At 36.8% G+C, this 20,825-nt stretch overlaps 1 protein-coding gene across 1 annotated transcript; it reads right to left on the reverse strand.

The window, feature by feature from the left end:
- Window positions 1-10,561: 10,561 nt before the first annotated feature.
- TBX22 (T-box transcription factor 22) lies at window positions 10,562-18,942 on the reverse strand. The gene is made up of 8 exons (XM_044235309.1): window positions 18,771-18,942; window positions 17,963-18,149; window positions 17,125-17,226; window positions 15,576-15,750; window positions 14,530-14,694; window positions 14,088-14,152; window positions 13,137-13,222; window positions 10,562-11,184 (listed from the first exon to the last, which is right to left on the reverse strand). The coding sequence occupies exons 1-8, from the start codon at window positions 18,940-18,942 to the stop codon at window positions 10,562-10,564; spliced, it is 1,575 nt and encodes a 524-aa protein (XP_044091244.1).
- Window positions 18,943-20,825: the final 1,883 nt, after the last annotated feature.

Genomic DNA, 20,825 nt, shown 5'->3' on the forward strand with positions numbered 1-20,825 from the left:
TTTCTCTACTTGACTTATATCACTCAACATGATCTCCTCCAGTCCCATCGATGTTGATACAAATTTGGGTATTCATCCTTTCTGGTGGTTGTTCCATTGTATATATTCCATTGTATATATGGACCTACTGTAATTATAAAAATTACATTGTATATATGGACCTACTGTAATTATAAAAAAGAACAAAAGAAACTTACGGAGTTGAAAAATATAGTCACTAAAATGAACAAGTTACTACAGAAACTCAAGTGGAGATTGGAAGTGGCAAAAGAAAGAATCAGCAAACCAAAGACAGGCTAAATGAGATTTTGTGGTCTGAGAGGCAGAAAGAAAAAGCAATGAAAAATAAATGAACAGATCTTCAGAGACCAATGGACACTATCAAGTGTATTAGCAGAGGCAAATAAAGGTCTCCAAAGGAGAAGAGAAAAAGGAGCAAAAATAATATTTGAAAAATTAAAGGCCAAAGTCTTCTCATATAAGAAACAATCTATACATACAAGAACCTTGGTGAAATCCAAGTAGGATCAACAGAAAGAGATCCATACACTTGGACACATCATAGCTAAACTATTGAAAGGCAAAAACAAAGCAGCAAATAGAAGTTCATCACATTACAAGGTATCCTCAACATTAAAGAAGTTGACAACAGAAACTGTTGAAAATAAAATGCTGTAGGATGATACATTCAAAGAAAAATATTATTAACCAATGATTCTATTTTATTTTTAAAAATATTTATTATTATTTATTTATTTGAGAGAGAGAGACCATGAAAAGGGGAAGGTCAGAGGGAGAAGCAGACTCCCTGCTCAGCAGGAAGCCTAACGTTGGACTCAATCCCAGGACTCTGGGATCATGACCTGAGCTGAAGGCAGTCGCTTAACCAATTGAGCCACCCAGATGCCAACCAATGATTTTATATTCAGCAAAATTATCCTTCACAAATGTAAGAGAAAGTTAATCTTTCCCAGATAGATAATAACAATTTGTCACTAATAGATATATTTTATAAGAAATACTAAAGGGTGTCTTTCAATTTGAAATGAAAAGACAACAGACAATAATTCTAATCCACACAAAAAATAGAGGCCTGGAGTAGAGGTAATTACATATATAAATACATATATAAATGTATTTTTATGACCTTTCTTCCTGATTTAAAAAAGACACTTCTATACAGACACCAGGTGGCTCTGTTGGTTAAGTGCCTGATTTTTGATTGACTTCAGGGTCATGAGTTCAAGCCCCATGTTGGACTCCACACTGGGTGCAGAGACTACTTAAAAAAATAAGAGACACTTCTCTAAAGTAATAATTATAAAACTATGTGGATCAGCTTTCATACAGATGTAAATTGTATGGCAATTAGCACAGAAGACATTCAAAGGAACATAGAAATATTATTGGTATTACATTGGCATTAATCTAAATTAAATGGCTATAAAATTTTAAATTTAATCCTCAAGATAATCCTTTAGGGGAAAAAAGTAAACATATAGTAAAAGAAACAACAAGGAAATGAAATTGGGACACTAGAAAATATCTATTTAAGACAAAAGAAGGCATTAATGGAATAATATGGAACAAAATAGAAGTCAGACATTAAAAAAAATAAAAATGATAGTAAAAGTCAATGAAACAAAAATTCTTTTGGAAAAGAGAAACAAAACTGGCCAGACTTTAACTAGGCTGGCCAAGAAAAAAAGAAAGAAGGAATACATTTTTAAAATTTGAAATAAAAGCAAGGATAATCACTACTAACATTACAAAAATAAAAAAAAAGCATCATGAAAGAAAATTATAAACAATTTTATACCAAAAATTAAACAATCTAGATGAAACAGGCAAATTCCTAAAAAGTGCAAACTACCAAAACTCAATGAAGAGGAGTAGGAAATCTGAATGCAACTCTAACAAATAGATTACAAAAGTAATAAAAAAAAGACCACAAAGAAAAGTCCAGGTCCAATTGGCTTCACTGGTGATACTCATCAAACACTTAAATAACACCATTCTTCACAAACTCTTCCAAAAGATAGGAGGGAACATTTTCAACACATTCTATGAAGCTGTTATTATTCTGATACCAGAACCAAAAATATCACAAGGAAAGAAAACTGGACTATATTCCTTCTGAATACAGAACCAATAAAAACAACCTCCCAACAAAATTCTACCAAACCAGATCCATCAACCTTGAAAAAGATTATGCACCATAAATAAATGAGATTTATCCTGGGAATATAATGCAGAATTGGATTAATATATGAAAAAAATCAATATAACACATCATAGTGATAGTATAAAGGACAATAAACTCATGATCATATCAATAGACATAGAAGAAGGATTTGCCAACCTCAACAACATTTTGTAATAAAAACACTCAACAAACTAGGTATAGAACGAATTTTCCTCAAACAAAATCAGATAATTTAAGAAAAGTGCACAGCTCACATCATGCTTACTGGCTAAATAATGAACATTTACCCTTAAGATCAAGATTAAGATAAAAATGTATGCTCATTCCAGTCTTATTCAATATTGTACTTAAATTCTAGCCAAATTATTAAGGATGAAAAAAGCCATATAGATTGTAAAGAAAGAAGCTTAATTATTTGAGAATAATTAAATATATGGTAAGTAATTCAGTGTCAATTGGAAAACCTAATATTGTTAAGATGGCACTACTCCCCAAATTGACTTTCCCAAACAGATTAAGCATTATGCCTGTGAAATCCCAACTAACTTTATTTTTTTTTGCAAATTAAAATCACAATGCAAATTAAAATCACAACAAAATTTTAATTTTGCAAACTAAAATCACAAATTACCAGTACAGATTTATTGGAATAAAAGCAGTGGCAGCAACAACAAAACAATAAAAGTAACAACAACAAATTCTGCTCAGATAGAGGATAATCAGGATGACTAATACATTGCTGCTGTACCTCTGCAGTACGGTTTGACAGTTTCCTAAAAACTAAATACACAACTACCATAAAACACAGCAACTGCATATTTCAGCATTTAGTCGGAGAAATGAAAACTTTTTATTATTTTTTTAATTTTTAATTATTTATTTTTATTTTTATTTGTTAATCATTATTATTTTTTATTATGTTATGTTACCTTCCACAGAAACCTCTACAAAATGACCAAAGCAGCTTTATTTATCATAGCCCAAAACTGGTAGCTACTCATATGTCTATCCACTGGTCAATAGTTACTGTAATACATCCATACCACAGAATATAATAATGGAAATTCTCACTAATATTTTGATAGCATATATGCAATAATGACTTATTTTAGAAGCATTATGCTTATTGTACACTATTGTTATAGCTTCTAATTTTTTAAAAAGATTTTATTTATTTATTTGACAGACAGAGATCACAAGTAGGCAGAGAGGCAGGCAGAGAGAGAGGGGGAAGCAGCTCCCCACTGAGCAGAGAACCGATGTGGGGCTCAATCCCAGGACCTTGAGATCATGACCTCAGATGAAGGCAGAGGCTTCAACCCACCGAGCCACCCAGGCTCCTCTATAGTTTCTAATTTTTAAGTCAGCATTAAGGGAATGCAATATTTTAATTCTAACATCTTTATCCAGAGGCCAGTTGCCATTTTTGTCTTTTAAGAAAAATTAGCCCTGTGAAAACAGGATTACATTTTATAATGTTAATTTGATTTAGTATCTTCTTTTAAAAAAAAAGAGAGATTTTATTTATTTGAGCAAGGGAGAGAGAGATTGTGCAAGACAGCACAAGCACTGGGAGCAGCACAGTGGAAGGGAGAAGCAGGCTCCTTATTGAGCAGGGAACCTGACCTGGGCCTGGATGTGGGGCTCAATCCCAGTACCTCTTGATCACCACCTGAGCTGAAGGCAGATGCTTAACCAACTGAGCTACCCAGACGTTTCCAGTTTATTATATCCTTGGTTATCAAACTACTCATAGTTTTGGGACCTTGAACTGGTAGATATCAATGTTGTGTCAAAAAGCATCAAAAACCTCAAACACTTTAAAAAATATGTTCAGTGTGTGTGGACATATACAATGACTAGAGTTCAAACTATACATTGTGATTATGGATCTTTTTGTGTCATTTTCTTTTTATGTGTTTTTTTTAAATTTTTGATAATGTAATTATAAACTTTTAAAAGTTGGAAAACAAATGTTATTTAAAAATACTATTATTCCCCTCAGTCAAAGTCCAGAAGGAGACACAAGCATACGAACAACTCAACTAAAATATAGCATAACGTGTGTGTGTGAAGTTTCACTCTTTTGTGAATAGCAGCTGGGATCTTTACCCCTTCTACCCACTGGAAGGCTCTGCGTCCTGACTAGTCAGGAGATCAAAGAAAGTGCCCTGATTCAGGGTGCCTGGGTGGCTCGGTGGGTTGAGCCCCTGCCTTTGGCTCAGGTCATGATCTCAGGGTCCTGGGATCGAGTCCCACATCAGTCTCTCTGCTCAGCGGAGAGCCTGCTTCTTCCTCTCTCTCTCTGCCTGCCTCTCTGCCTACTTGTGATCTCTCTCTGTCAAATAAATAAATAAAATCTTAAAAAAAAAAAAAAGAAAAAAGAAAGTGCCCTGATTCAGCACACCTAAGAACTGTTGGATTTTACTATAAAAATTAAGGTGTGGTGCTGTGTGATGCTAGGGCCTATAGAGTCTTTGTGTGGTGCTAGGGCCCACAGAGCCTTTTTGAAATGTGACACCTCATCTTTACCCCCACCTCATGAATGTTACAACTACAGAAAAGAATCATGGTGACTAGTTTCAAAGCGATGGTATCTTTGCCAAATATGTCTTTCTTCTTCCTGGAATCATTGTTTGAAGAGAATCTAACCTGAGTTTTATAAAACACCTATTAATGTAGCTAAGTATTTGGACTGTCCATGAATTCCTTTTAAGCCAGATGCAATATCTATGGAAGTTCAGTAATGAGTAACTTTGTCACTTGAATTTGGGTCTTACTAAGAAATTATGCTTCCTTTAAATTTTTATTTGTTGGTATTTCTATGGGATAATTTTTCCTAAAATTTTAAGCATTCAATAAAATAGAAAAAGGAGAATGATTAGGCATTAGAGTAGTTGGTAAGAGATCACAATATATTCACATGCCGAAATATAAAAACTCAATTTCAGACAATATTTAAAGGAAGGTAAAATCCTAAAACATCAATATTTCCCCCAAAATGACTGTAAAAAATGGAATATAGACTGAATTTTCAAGCAAAAAATATTTAATTTGAAGACATTAATTTTTTTGAAGACATTAATTTTTATCCAGTATGAAAGCATGATTTTACTCCTGTTTTGTTCTAGCAAAATTTTGAATTATTCATACCATTTTCTATAGCTAAACTACCACATTCTACTTTAATTTTCATGTACAAAATATGTGATCTAAATCCAAAATCAAAATTCTGTCATGTTTAACAGCAAATATATAATTGGATAAAAGAGTTTAATGATACAACTTGTACTCATTTCAAGCTTTTCTGTTATATTTAATATTTTTAACTCTTTTAGGTACTTAAAAATAAATCTAGTATACATGTATACATTTCAACAAAATAGAAATCTCCCATAGCTATGTTTTGTACATCTGCTCAGTATAATGTGTGGTTACATACTGATGTGAAGTACAAATTTGTAAACATGAACATTTGAAACTTTGACAGGAAATGATACTAGTCTTTTTCCTCTCAATATTTTATTGAAACAGCATGTCAAAAGTTGGCCAGACTACACATGTAAATAGTTTTAATACTGAATATGCTTCCAATGTTCTATATATCTATTTATTCTGTTTTATGTTGTAATCTAAACCATGTTTATTTACACAGTTTTAATACAAATTATCATTTAGTTGGAAACCAAACCTAAGAAGTTTAAATGTATATGAAGGCACTTATATCAAAGCAACTGCCACCAATGCCTAAGGTATGCATTTGGCTTGTTTTAAACTGATCCAATAAACATGTTAAATTCCAGTGAAATCAACTGGCAAACTGGTGCTGTATCAGAATATTTTTCTTATTTTGGTTAATTGAAGATTTTTCAACACAAAGGCAACATATCTGTAAATTATAGTTAAAACATTGTACTCCCACCCTGTCGATTCAATTAACAAAATACAGCACATGCATTTAGATATTTCTAAGCATATTTAAATCTGCCTTTCCACTTAAATATATATAATAATAGTATAAGTATGCAATGAGTAGGTATTCTTTCTGGTACCTCTTTTTGAGAAGAGAAAGAAGAAAAAGAAACAGTACAAATCATTTAAAACAAAACTAAACTAAAACTCTACTGATTTTATAAATTACAATGTGATCTCTGTAATTTGTTAAATTTCATATTCAGATAAGGAAAATATTTCTAATTGAGATTTAGTGAGGAGATAACAACTATATATAACCCTACTATATACCTGGACATATAACTCTATTGTCTGAAAGCATCTAAATTTGTCATCAGCATGTTTGTAGATTTTTGTAAAACATATTTAAAGTATTTATACAAAAAGTTTATTTCAATGATGGCAGACTTAGCATTACTAATAACACTTAAAATATATATGTTGTCTGCCTTATGTACACCATCATTTTTCCCAAGATTAATTATTAGGAAATTGAAAGGGAAATTTTCCATAATGTCCAATACACGTGTTTATTTTTATTCACCAGGCGCACCTTGTCAAGTTGTCAGCACATAGGATTCTGATCATTCAGAGTGATTCACTGACTATAACTTGCTAATTCTGTTTGTGTACTTCTTTCTTTTTTTTCCCAATTGTGCATTTCTTTTCATGACATACACTTCAAACTCATAAAAGAAAAATAAAGTCATGTCCATTTCCAGACCACATGTAGAACCCATGCCTAACAGCAGTGAAATATCATAAATATTTACCTTCATAGCTTGGAGAAAATATAACTTTCAAATTTTGTATTACAGTGAATAGGAACAATGATATTAATGTTTGAAAACTCTAATATTATGTAATCCAAAGTTACATATTGGACTTCAAGATGTAATGTCCAGAGGGTTTATCTCTTCTATTTAATGAAAAGAAATAATAGTTTTGATGTTCTAGGCTATTTTATCTAAAGTTGTATATTGGTCTTTAAAATGTAATTAATAATTTATCTACTTAAACATGTGTTCTGCAACTAGGCTCAAATAAAGTCCTTAAAAAAAGAAAAGAAAGAAAGTCTTTGATTTCAGATTGACTGATTATTCCACAAAATAGAACCTTGCTGACAAGGGAATCTGACTACAGTGCTAGGCTCGACTCAGAGCTGTGTGAAAGTAAAGTAACTTCTATTTATTTACCTATCCAATGTACAGATTTTACAAAGTTGATGAAAAGTTTATTTTCTCTAGATTTACTTGGGGTAAGTCATATTGCCAGGTGAGGTTAAGAATCAGGTTTTATATGTTTGGTCAGCTAAATTAAGATGTTTTCTTTTAAAAGGGGGAAGGGATATATATATACATACATATATGATAAAAGCAGATGAAAATAGCAGTTTTAGTTATTAGACTTGGATAGCTATTAAGTATCATTTGCCTACTTTCATTTACTAACTACTAACTATTTCACACCTTGTCTAATCAAGAGTGGCTTTTGATTTTTGTAGTTTTTTAAAAGCAAGAATAATATTTATTTGATTCAGTTGAAATTAATAGTATTCTACAGTATTTTGGTTTTTATCCCATAGCCATAACCTCAATTTACCAAGTTACTCAAGTTTCACACTATCTTATTAAGGAGTAAGAATTTATTCAGTATAAAATAGTAAGGACACTAAATGTTAATTATGCATCAATTAAAGTTACTAACAGCTTCCTGCAGATAAGTAACTTGTTCAGAAAGTAGGGGACTGCTTACTGAACTTCTTGAGGTCTCTTCCAAGTCTAATTTTCAATGAAGCTTTTCTCTTGGTTACTTATCCAATTAAAACTATGAACTGACAGGGCACCTGGGTGGCTCAGTGGGTTAAGCCGCTGCCTTTGGCTTGGGTCATGATCTCGGGGTCCTGGGATCGAGTCCTGCATCGGGCTCTCTGCTCAGCAGGGAGCCTGCTTCCCTCTATTTCCCTCTCTGTCTGCTTGTGATCTCTCTCTGTCAAATAAGTAAATAAAATCTTTAAAAAAAAACTATGAACTGACAATTTTTTTGTTTCAATTTATTTATTTTCAGAAAAACAGTATTCATTATTTTTTCACCACACCCAGTGCTCCATGCAATCCATGCCCTCTATCATACCCACCCCCTGGTACCCCAACCTCCCACCACCCCCCCGCCACTTCAAACCCCTCAGATTGTTTTTCAGAGTCCATAGTCTCATGATTCACCTCCCCTTCCAATTTACCCCAACTCCCTTCTCCTCTCTAACACCCCTTTGCCTCCATGCTATTTGTTATGCTCCACAAATAAGTGAAACCATATGATAATTGACTCTCTCTGCTTGACTTATTTCACTCAGCATAATCTCTTCCAGTCCCATCCATATGAACTGACAATTTATAAACATTATACAAAACAACTTAAAATAGATGTTTAGATTCCAACACTTAAACTTTTACACTTTTATATTAATCATCTTTACCAATATAGTTCTTTATTATCAATTTTAAATTGCTAATATATAACAAAATTATCTGAAATATAAATCATGGGCTACATATACTTGAATGGATACAAAATTAATGCCTTCTCCTAAATAATTATTAAAAAGTAACCCAGAGATTTTCTGGATTTTTCAGTTAAATACTTTCTGTCATTAATTACCAAGTATCTGCCATATAAGCCATCAGACTAAGTTTCATTATACTTTGATATGGGAGTTTCTGCTTTAAAAATTGTAATTTATTTTAACAGCAACCTATTTTGGAGTAGACAGAAATAAAATGTACTTGCTACTTCAATCCATAATTTGATGAACCCAGGTTTAGTATGGATAACCCTGGGTAGTAGAGATTTCCTGCCTCAGACTTTTAAAATAGGTGTCCAGTTAGTTTGGGCTACAAATAATATTTCATCTTGACTAGAATATTCAGTTTAAATGAAACCATGTGCTGTTCTATCCCTATTCCCAGAAGTAAAGGGGAATATAATTTTAATGCATACATAGGAAGGCACATTTGTAAGATACACTTAAAAGGGAGTAACCATTTTGAGAAAAATTAAATAATAATATGCTCTTCCTAATATGTGTTGGAAAGTTACAAAAAGCAGTTTAGAAATTTGGTTAGTTTGAGAAATGTCAAGCCAAACCATTGTAATGTGAAGCACCTTGGCTTAATAAATTATAGAGCTAGTGGCATAAAAACTTAAATTTGATTTATTTTAAAGATATACAAGTTATATGTAGGTTATACTTAACGATTTTTTAAGATTTTATTTATTTATTTGACAGAGAGAGGGAGAGATTACAAGTAGGCAGAGAGGCAGGTGGCGGGTGGTGGGTGGCAGGCTTCCTGCTGAGCAGAGAGCCTGACCCAGGGCTTGATCCCAGGACCCGAGATCATGACCTGAGCCAAAGGCAGAGGCTTAACCCACAAAGCCACCCAGGTGCCCCAATATACTTAACAATTTTTTCCAGAAAACTTAGAAACGAGTGAAAGGAAACATTTCAACTTCATAAACTAAAATAAAAATCTCATTTATGCTACTTTTTGTCTAGTCCAATTTACCATGACTGACTCACAAGAGTGGAATTAAACTATACCAAAGTAATGATATTTTCATATTTATGGATTCAAATGTATTATCTCCCTTTAAATAATAATTTATTAGTCTTCTAGGAGAACTACAATAATTTGTTTTAGTAAACTGTATAAAACACCAGGTTTGTTAAAAGAATAAGTAAATAAGCTTCACCTGGGAATGATCCAAAAAATAAAAAGAAACGAAAGATCAAATTTATTTAGAATATTTTGTTTTTTATTTAATCTTTGTTTTCCTTCAGGATTAAATGATTTTTAGGTTGCAATAATTACTGTTTGAAAATTCCTGTCCTTATTTGTAACTTAGAATTGAGATTAGTAGCTTCTCCAACAATAAAGTATAAAAGTAGGCAAGTGAACAATGATTTTTCTACAATTACTAGAGAATTACAATAAATATAATTTTCATAGATAAAACTAAAATTGCTTTGCTGCTTTCACATGAATTAAATCCAACTTCTTTTGGTCATTATCAATATGTAAGAGGCAGCTGACATGGTAAACTGACTTCACTGTAATTAAAGGCTTCATCTGGAGTCAATTTTCACCCATAGTCTATCTCATCAAATAATATTTATTGACTATCTTATTTTGAGGCCCAAGGCTACTGTAATCAGAGATTGTTACAGGTCATATTTGACCTATAGCAACCTCTTATGAACATCTGATAAGGCACTTTAAATGCATAACAGAAATACCTCTGATAATAAAACTTTTAAAACCCAAAAGCTCTTGACCTTTCTTTGGCTACAAATAAAGAAAATACATGCTTATGTGTAATTGGTTTAGGAATGTGATTATTCCATTAAAGGCAATGATTGATTGTTGGGTACCAATGAGCATGGCTGCATTTGCCTTCTCTAAAAGAAACTTGGTTATTGTCATTCTTCACTTTGACTTTGAGATGGTTGGCAGCATTTACCAGTTTAGATGGCACTGAGAAATTGTACCTATAAAAACCATAGGAAGGATGGAAAGAACAACCAATTGTTTCCTGGACAATGGGGTTTGGTGATAAAATACTTCCAGGTGCCTGTAATCCATACAACATTTGACTGGAAGAATTAGGTGCCTGTAGACACTGCTCACTTAAGTCTTGAAATGAACTGTTTTTTGAACTGGTGATCCCCAGAGAAGAGAACATGGAAACTTCCATCATGAGAGGGGCTAAATACTGAGAACTGTTGCTACTTGCTAGTCTTTCAGGAGAAGGCAAGATAAGGGGCTGCTGTTGCCAAAAATTAGTTGGGCAAATCTTGTAGCAAAGGGGCAGGTTGATATTGTGCAGGTACACCTCTGGACAGGGCATTCCAAGGGAGCCTGTAGGTAAGTGAAATGTAGGCAGAGAGCAAGTTGGAAAAAGCAAGGAGTTCAGAGGAGAGGGAGCCCCTCCACTAGAGGTCACTGGAGATGAGCCACTGCTTCCACCTGTGAATAATAAGTCAGTCAATGAACGATGAACTTGATGTTCCTAATAAATGAGTACTAAGGACCACAAATATCATTCTTTTTCACAAGTTCACACTTCTTTTAACTTCTTTGGGAAAGAATATGCTCATTCCTCTGACCAAAGTTGAAAATGATATCTTTACAAGGACCATTATTACTTTTAGCACTACAATTATGTATTATGTACTGAGCATTCACTATGCACAAGAGCTGTGCTAGGCACTTGGACATTTATCCAATTAATTACAAAAGATGCCTAAATAAATAGTACCCAGAGCCAATTATATCTTACAAATTTAAAAAAAATTAGTTTTAAAAAATTTACAAAAATGAGTATTTGATTAAATTAAACAAATTGGTTGGGATTCAATAAAAAGCTTCATTCTTATAAAAATATTGGAGCACATGAAAATAATCTTTATAAACTAACATTTAAGTGCACTTGCTAAAGATAATTTTTAGGTAAAAAAGTAAAAATAAAAAGTTCATAGTAACGTCAAGTGACCTTTTATGTTTGCCTAGCATCTACTAAAGTTAGGGATAGTTATAAAGTCCATGAAAATCTAGACTTTACACCTTATTTTCATGTTTGAATTTTAAAATTTTGACTAAACTTGATGGTTTCTTTTGTGTGTGTGTGTGTCTGTTGTTTTTCTTCACTATTTTATGTAAGCATAGCCTAATTCTTTATTAACAAGGTGGCAAATGTCTTTTATAATTAAATACTCTAAAGTCATTTGAAAAATGGTACCCCTTTTCTTTGGAACTTGAGAGCAATCTGGACATTTCAGTAATTAAGAAAACTGTATTTTAAGTTATCAATTAATGAATTAATGATCATTGTCGGTTTTTTGTTTGTTTTGTTTTGTTTTAGTGCACTTCATGTTGACCTGGATATTTTAAAAGCATGCTGCCTAGATGCTATTAGTTAAAGTGTTCATATTTTTCTATGCAACTTTGTAAACCAAATTAATACAATCAATACAGTGAAATATTTTACCAAATAATTATTAGAGTTGATCTGTTTTCAATGTTATAGTAGTTAGTAGTATATAAAATTCAACCTAAATAAACTTATTTAAACTTATGTAAAACTTATGTAAATAAGTTTATTTAGGTTGAATTTTATATACTACTAACTACTATAACATTGAAAACAGATCAAATAAATGTTGATGATTTTCTCCAGTATTTATAAACTTGCTTTAATGTCCTAAGACAAACAAATTTTAGAGTAAAGACAAAAGCAGTAAAATAATTATATGTTGTTTGCAAATACTCTTTTATTTATTATTAAACACCAGAGACATGAAGGTATACATTCTTCTACCAGAAAGCTTGCATTGTCTAATTATTATTATTATTTAATCATGTAATGCATTACCTGATAAAAACTACCTTGCAAATATTTTTAATGCTTGTGGCAATTAAACTAATTGTGATGACTTAGTGTTGTTTTCAATATTTATTTTCCTTACTTACAGTAAAAGGAAAATTAGAACTAAGTGATGGTAAAATTTAATGGATGTCATTTTAACATGTGTGGAAAGTTTATGAGAAACATATTTATTTCGATATCTAATGTATTTGCAAATAAGGCCATACATGTACCACAGGCAGATTCCAAAGAATGTGAGATAGTGAGTTGCTGAAGAATCCAGGTGAGATTTGGAGATCTCAGGATATGTGATAACTTAAGAAGACTGAAGTCAATAAATCCACCATTACCGCGGCTCTGTTCTTCTCCTTCATGCCAGTTCCCCCCTCTTTTTGCCTCTTACTTTCTCATCAAGTTAAATATACACCAACTTTCTTGTAAACCCACATTCTCTGGCAGGAACTTATCCCCTTGTATAATATTTACTACAGAGGCTCTGACTATTGTTACTTCATTAACATTTAAAAGTAAACATTAATAAAACTTTTCTTACATTGTGTGTCTGCACCAAAAGTTTTAAAATCCAGAGTAGCAGAAGGCCTCCACGGGTAGATCTCTAAAAGCCTATCCAATATAACCCTGAAAAATAGATTCAACTTTCAGCAAGTCCAGAATTCAATTCCTTAAAATAATGATTTATGTAAACTTTTAAGTTATCTTAATACAGTTTTTAGGGGTCAATATCTGAAATATAATTCTTTTATAGCCAGACTGCTGAATAAAATTCACAGTAATAATTCCCTGAATAAAAACCTCAGGTATCTAGAATAAGTGATATCTTTGTTTTAATTATTTTAATGGATATATAATATTTGCCCCAGGGGTACAGGTCGAGAATCCTCAGGCTTACACACTTCACAGCACTCACCATATCACATACCCTCCCCAGTGACCATAAGGCGACCATCCTCTCCCTAACCCCCTCCTACCAGCAACCCTCTGTTTTGTGAGACACAATAGAATACTATGCAGCCATCAAAAGAAACGAAATCTTGCCATTTGTGACAACATGGATGGAACTAGAGCGTATCATGCTTAGCGAAATAAGTCAAGTGGAGAAAGACAACTATCATATGATCTCCCTGATATGAGGGAGTGGTGATGCAACATGGGGGCTTAAGTGGGTAGGAGGAGATTGAGAGTCTTTTACAGTTTGTCTCCCTCCCGATCCCATCTTGTTTCATTTTTTCCTTCCCTTACCCTGCAAACCCCCTACTCTGCCTCTCAAATTCCTCATATCAGGGAGATCATATGATAATCTTGAAAGTGGATTGGGAGAGGAAAAGAGGAGGCGAGATTTTAGAGACAAAACACTACATTCTTTTCCAACTACGTACCAGTTACAAAACTTAGGACCTCGGAGTCTCTGAGCCACAGTTACCTTATCTGTAATACTTGTGGAAAGTGCTATATAAATATTAGATATGATTGTTATGTTGCTTACCTACTTCTTCTAGAATCTCTAAAACCTTTCGCAAAAGGATTCCTGTCTATTTTCAGTTTGGTAATCTATAGATTAAAAAAAAGAAGAAGAGAGAAAAAGATTAAGTCAGTACCCTCAGTAATAACACTCACCATTGCTTTTAATGGTTACAACAACCACAAAACACTTCAATGTGTAATTTGGCACATTCAATTAATACAAGCATATTGTTAAGTTGAATTTGGAATGGTTACCTCCTTTCTCCCCTGGCACTTTGTTCTGCTTTCCTTTCTCTTTTCTCCTTTTCCACACAATTCATAATCAAATTTGCTTTGATGACAATGCAATATGACTATAATATTTTTTTAGTTGTGGAAAATTCAATCCATATAGTGCAGCTTGCTGCCATCCAGAAAGTCCCTCTGGAGACAGCTCTGCTTTCCCAGGATCAAGTTGCCCTTACCTGCTGGTTTTGGTAAGCTGTCACTGTGGTGAACTCCGTTTCTTTAAAGGAGAATGTTTTAACCCCTTCAGTGGGTAGGGACTGAATCCTGGACAGGTCAACCTTGCTGTCCTGTTCCACCACATGCACACGAGGCTTGTACTTATGCATGGACTGCAGAATGATCTGGAGGACAAATCATCAAGTGTTTTCCTAGAAAGTGGCTTCCCCTCTACAACACTGGTTTCCTCTCATTGGCACCCCCAACATGCCCACATGCAAAAGTGAGGCTAAACCAGAAAGGATAGGTTAGCCACACACAAGGACTTTTCTTTGACACTTAGTTCTGGACAGACATGCTCAAGGCTAAGAGGTTTCCAGATAGGAGTATCACAGCAACAATAGGCAGCCATGATTCCATTTCCAGATGAGACCCTTTCTTGCTTCTAAGTGTGGACAACCATGTGATGTCCCCTGGATCTGACTGCCTGCTAGAAGTTCCCTGGGCTTATGTTAACTGAAGGGGAGCCATAGGACATACCCCACTTCTTAATCCTGGGGTCCTCCCTCTCTTTATTTGTGGCTGGCCCAGGGCAAGACCAGGCATGGCAGGGGGAAGATGCATATGAGAATAAGGCTCAGATCCAGGTAACCTATAAATAACCTCTTTCACAAGTGAGTTGTGGAGGGGATTTCTGTCATACCATGCCAGACAGAAGGTGCTCATCTAGGAGAAGGCAATCAGAGCCCACAGCGATTGCCCTGGAGTCTGAGATGCAAGAGAACTCCACAAAGTGCATTCCCTTCCACACTCTCAGACCAGGATTTATGGCTTAAACAAATCTCATTTGATCTTCAAACTCCTTTCATTCACCCTTCCCAAACCCCAGCACTCTCAGATGCCAAACAAAGGTCATAGGAGCTACTTTGGTCACAAGCCCAGAACTTGAACAGTTCCTAAAGACCACCCGGGAGAAGCATTTTACACCTCTCCAGGGTAACATGCAGGCTGATGATGCCTTGACACCTCCATCCCCTCCTCAAGACAAAGGATTTCAAACACTTACATGGCCTTTGTCATCCATCTCATTGTTGGTGAGTTTCAAGCAATCAAAGCTGATGATCTGCTGCATCCAGGTGTCTCCAGAGCAGGGTGAGTGTGGGTGAACATAGAACCTGGAAGTAATGCATGAGTGGTCTGTATTCCCAGCTACCATCCACTGTGAGCTGTGGTACACATACCTAAAAAAAGCAGAGTGTGTGGCTTTAGGTGCAATGGGCCAAAGCCAGGTGCATGTGAGTAAGCCTGCTGGATCTAGTCCTAATGACACCGGCCAAGGTTTGCCTCCTAATCCCAAAGAAGAAGATCCAACTTGATTTCCAAAGGGCGTTCAGAGATAAAAAGCAAACCATATACAAACACATGCCATTAAAATGTAATGAAGTTCCAGGGCAAGTATAACATCATGGGATTTCAGAGTCTGGTTTGTATTTCCTCACGGAAACAACCACAGAAATTGATCTAATCCACTTTGCTGTGCAGAGACAGTTTAAAAACCCTCATGGCTCAAGCCAGAAGCATCAGAGTCAGAGAAAAAGCAAAAGAGAGCATAAGGTGTCTGTCCAACCCACCTCCATCTCTGCCAGTGGCCCTCAAAGCCCTTTCACTAACAAGGCTTCACATCAGAACACCACCTGCAACTCTAGCCCATGAGGCCTCAGGGCTGATTTCACCCTGTTTCCAATATCAACCACTCAATTGTGCACTGCATTCCCAAGCCAGCTCAAACGCAAGAAGCAAGCCACTTGTTCTATTTACAAACTGCATCTCCAGTAGGCTCTTGAGCTGTGCTTTCTCTTTGCCCCTCAAATCCAGCCCTGGGCATCATGCGTGCTCTCTCTTAGAAAAGCTAGATATCCACTTCAGTGGAATGCTCACAGCCTGAGTAAGAGTGGCTCCTGCACAACGCCATAGCCTCTAAGCCAAGTGCTGGCATAGCTGCACGCCTGGAATGCTACGCCCGAGAGACCTCTTGGCTTTAGATCAATTTGAACACTATTAGCCTGCTCTATTAGAGAGCCTGATTCAAAAAGAAAGGTTATTTGTAATTTCTAGGACCCAGCTGCCACTTCAGAAGAGAAGCTAAAGAAGGAAGAAATGATACACCTAAATATGGTAACTGTTAAATTAGCATTAGATGATAAATCAGAACATCACTCCAGGACTCTGATGCCAAAGTAGCACAACCCAGAGCCCAGTGCAGCCCCAGAAGCACAGTCACTTCTCTCTAAATTCCTTCAAACAACTTCTTAACTTCCTGAGTCCATACCCTCTGCAGCTGGCACAGCCAAGGCCAGAGCGGTGGATAGGCAAATGATGTGGAGTACATTGAAACACAAACTGGCGCCTGCTCCAGGAGTGAGAGGAAAGAGAAGCAAGACTGCTCCTCTTAGTCTGAACCTCCATTTGAGTGAGAATATTCAACTCCCAAAGTCCACAGGAGAGCAATTTCACCACCACTCCCATGGTAGAGTTTTCCATATAACATTCTCGGGTTCCATAAGTATCCTCATTCCCAGACTTGGTCTGGGGTATCCTTCTTTTGGCCTGGTTACCTATAACGCTTGGAATCTACTGGCACCACGTCGATGGCCACATAGTACTTCTTCCCTGGGTCCAGCCCTTTCACTTTGACTCGAACAGAGGGGAACATCCGCCTGTGGGAAAGAAAATAGCCACTGACCTAGTGTTTTTAGAGACATTTGGAGTGGGATGGGGTGGGGAGACAAGGGAAAAATGAAGATATTCACAATACCTTCCTCATTATAGGACAGATTCAAGGAATAATATTTGCTACATGGAGAAAGATTGTTGATTGTATGCTTGATTGTACACTTTCAGGATTGCTGTGTGGAGCAGAATATTCTTACCACAAGGCTTTGTCCACCCCACTCCCTACCATCACCACTAATAAAAAGCCTTGTAAGAGAAAGTAGAGAAAAAAAAAAAAAAACTGTGCCTGGGCCCTCAGTGTCAATGGTACTTTCTGTAAGGCAGATTTGGGAAAGACTGAAATTAAGAGGATTCATGTAAAAAAATAAAATTAAAAGATAGAAATAAATAAATACATAAATAATAACCCGGCTGATGTGATGCTGCCCCAAAGCAAAAGGTGAAAGCAGAAAAAGCCCACTTCAAATTACCCCAGGCTAGGTTGGGATGGTAGGCTGGGTTTTCGTCCACTGATAACTGTGAGGCTTTAAGGAGAATTTCTTGAAGTCACTGCCTACAAGAAAGAAAAACTGAGCCACTAATAGTGCGATTTATTGAGAGGCCGTGACTTTCTAAAACCTGTGGGATGACAAGGACAGATATAGAGTATGAAGCTGGAGGCACCGCATCTTATGACTTCCTACTGTGTGCGTTCTTTGAACATCTTGTACAGAGCCCAACCTGCCAGCCTTTGTAATGATCATCTCAGTCCCAATGTCATGGAATCTCTTCCACAGTTCAGATCCTTGAAGTTCCATTTGGATAGCATCTTTCTCTTCCAGATTTTTGCAGCTGTTGTTATCACTGTCGCTGCTGCTATAGCCAGAGAAAGCAGTTGCTGAGGGCTCGGTCTTGGGTCGCTTTTCTGCTGGACACAGAGACACCAAGAGTTTGACAGAGGTTCGACAGAGGTTGGAAGTTCCTGCGTCCCCTTCTCACTGATACCTGTCTTGGAGTAGACTGGCCCCGCTGCTTCTCTGGGAACCTTGGAAGCGTATATTCAAGTTCCCCACAACACCCCCTGTGGCCCCCGGATGGGGAGAAAGGGACCCAGATCGCGTCCTGGAAAAGTCTCCTGTCCTTCTTCAAATTTGCCCATCCTTATTCTCTTGAGACTTTTGGACCCTGAGGCTGAATCCCCCCGCCCCAATCTAAATGCCTGCCTGCTTCCTATCCGGAGAAACAGCTACCAGCTGGCTCTCAAAACCTGGGAGGATGCATAGTGTAACTTCACAAACGCACAGGGAAGCTCCCCTTCACCGCAAATGAACGACAGCAACACGCACTGAACCTGGAAGCTCTGAAGCTTCCCCTATAGCCAAGTGACCGAGGTGTCTCCGTGGTCCCAAATGTGACCATCCAGCTGGACCAAAGCGTCCTAGTGAGGGCTAGAAGCCCTCTCTCAGCTTCGGGAGTGGAGCTGAGATTTGCAGGACAGCATGCTCTGGTAGCAGGCTCAGGGTTTGGGGGCTGCGGTAGGAATACTTACCGGGCTGCTGACTCTTTTCCCTTGCGGCTCTTCTCTTTCTCTCCTCCTCTCTGCCCTCCTTTTCCAGCAACTCAGGCTGAGTCTCCTCTCTTGGGTCTTGCAGTTTTCTTTTCCCGGGTCTCTGCACCAAGGCTTCCACAGAGAAGGCAAGTGCCGGAGAGCTCAGAGCCATCCCAGGAGGGGGTGAAGGGAATGTGCAATGCAAAGTTTCAACCTGAGCTCAGTTAGGGAGGGAGAGGGAGGGAGGGTGCAGAGGACAGAGCAAGGAGGGAAAGCAGGAAAACCTCCAAATTAGAAAAACCGTTTCTGAATCTATAGTCAAAGAAAGAAAGAAAGAGAAAGTGTATGTGTGTATTTTATATATATATATATTTTTTTTCTTTTTCCCCTTTGAATAGACAGAATGAAAGTAGAGGAAGATCAAACTGGAGCCAAAGTCCTCTGGATTCTAGTCTCTCTTCCCTTTGTGGTTTCCTCTCTCCCAGTGGACATGTGCAGACCATCAGACCTCAAATCACTGAATCCAGGACCTGGCAATGCGCAGAGACTGGCAAGCTCAGGCCTTTTAGGGAGCAGACCTGCCTCCAATAGCTGCTCAGGAGGCTTGGATTGGGAGATACTGTTGCATACTACTGAGTAAATACCAGGCTGGTGACAGGGTCCACTGCTTGTTTTGGAAACTGTTAAGGTATATATAAAAACAAACAAACAAACAAATAAACAAAACCATCATGAAGGACAATTCAGAGTCTGACAGAGGAAGGGGGGGTGGGATAGGGGTGTGGGTGGAGAGAGGGTTATGCATGGCAGGAAAGGGTAGAGGGATACAAAATGTTGCTCTTTAACACTGAATTGTGAAACTCAAAGCTATGTGAAATAATCCCTCATGAAAGACCACTTTTCCAACCAAAGTCCAAATATTATTTAACCAGATTCAGAGAAGTATATCTGGGTCTTTTGCTTTACAGCAACCGTGGAAAAGTAGAGGAGTGCAAGCTTTCTGGACAATTTTGTTCTAAAGTTTATGTCTCAAATTGAGTGGATCATGTTCTAGTCTATCCTGTCTATCCAGGAGGGGATGCAAGGGCCAGCATGGGCAGGAGCCTCTCAGATGCCCACTGTCAATGCTCAGAGTAAACCTGGGCCTTCAAGCTCTGCCTCTCCTGGAGCCCAATATTCCTATACACAGCCTCTTCTTACTCATATGTCTTAGTCATCAAAGACAACCTAAGGACTCCAGGGCAACCAGCAAACATCAACATGAATTTTGTTTCCAACAACGCTGCACCTCAAAATGCTGGGCTCAAATAATGTGTGTCTCCTGGAATATATTCCTGGATTTTACTTTTCCTTAAATTGGGTAAGCAGATCTTTTTGTGTGTGTCAGGAAGAGAGTTGTCTACCACTTTCAAGGAGCATGTCTGTGCATGTAGATATGAGATGTCTGCCTGTGTGCATGGGAGTTGGCCTGCCACTTTCCATCAGAAGTAAGAAATCAAGCATCCCTGGACTCTTTGGCAGACTACGTCCTAACTAAAGATATTTGTATTTGCTTAGAAAGTTTCTCCTGTTCTCCTCTGACATGTTTGTTCAAAGAACATTTAAAGTCCATCCAACTCTGTTAAAAATAGGATGGAAACTGAATGAACTAATAGTATATCAGTACTAGAGTTTGACAAAAAACAATTTCTTGTGGCCTGTTAGTTTCAGTTCCTTCTGTACAAGTGTGAGGTGATAATGGTGGTGGTGGTTGAATGGGGTGGGGGTGAGAGCATGTCCAGCTGATCCATGGGAAAGTAATTTTCAGGCAATTAGGCGATTGGGTATGATTTTGATGATATGGCAAAGGGTTAATTGCAGCCTGAATGCTGCTGAACAGTTTGGTTCAATAACCAATTATCCATTACTTACCATGCAGGGCTGGGAAAGACACTACCCTTAACCTTCAGGGGCAGAATGAAGCACAATGTACAAAGCACTTGAGCTGAAAAACAGCCAGGTCTGAATGTGATCTTAACCACATCTTCATGAGCATTTGTTTCTTTCTGCAGCCAT

This window comes from Neovison vison, chromosome X, assembly GCF_020171115.1.
Source record: "Neovison vison isolate M4711 chromosome X, ASM_NN_V1, whole genome shotgun sequence".
NCBI lineage: Eukaryota > Metazoa > Chordata > Mammalia > Carnivora > Mustelidae > Neogale > Neogale vison.

Bases quoted from the DNA above. Each gene is read 5' to 3' on its own strand.
- TBX22 (XM_044235309.1), bottom strand. From the start codon at position 18,942: ATGGCTCTGAGCTCTCCGGCACTTGCCTTCTCTGTGGAAGCCTTGGTG. The intron at 14,153-14,529 runs GTAAGGGCAACT...TTTAATCTATAG, and splicing joins CAGCTTACCAAAACCAGCAG to ATTACCAAACTGAAAATAGA. The intron at 13,223-14,087 runs GTAAGCAACATA...TCTATTTTTCAG, and splicing joins AGAGATTCTAGAAGAAGTAG to GGTTATATTGGATAGGCTTT.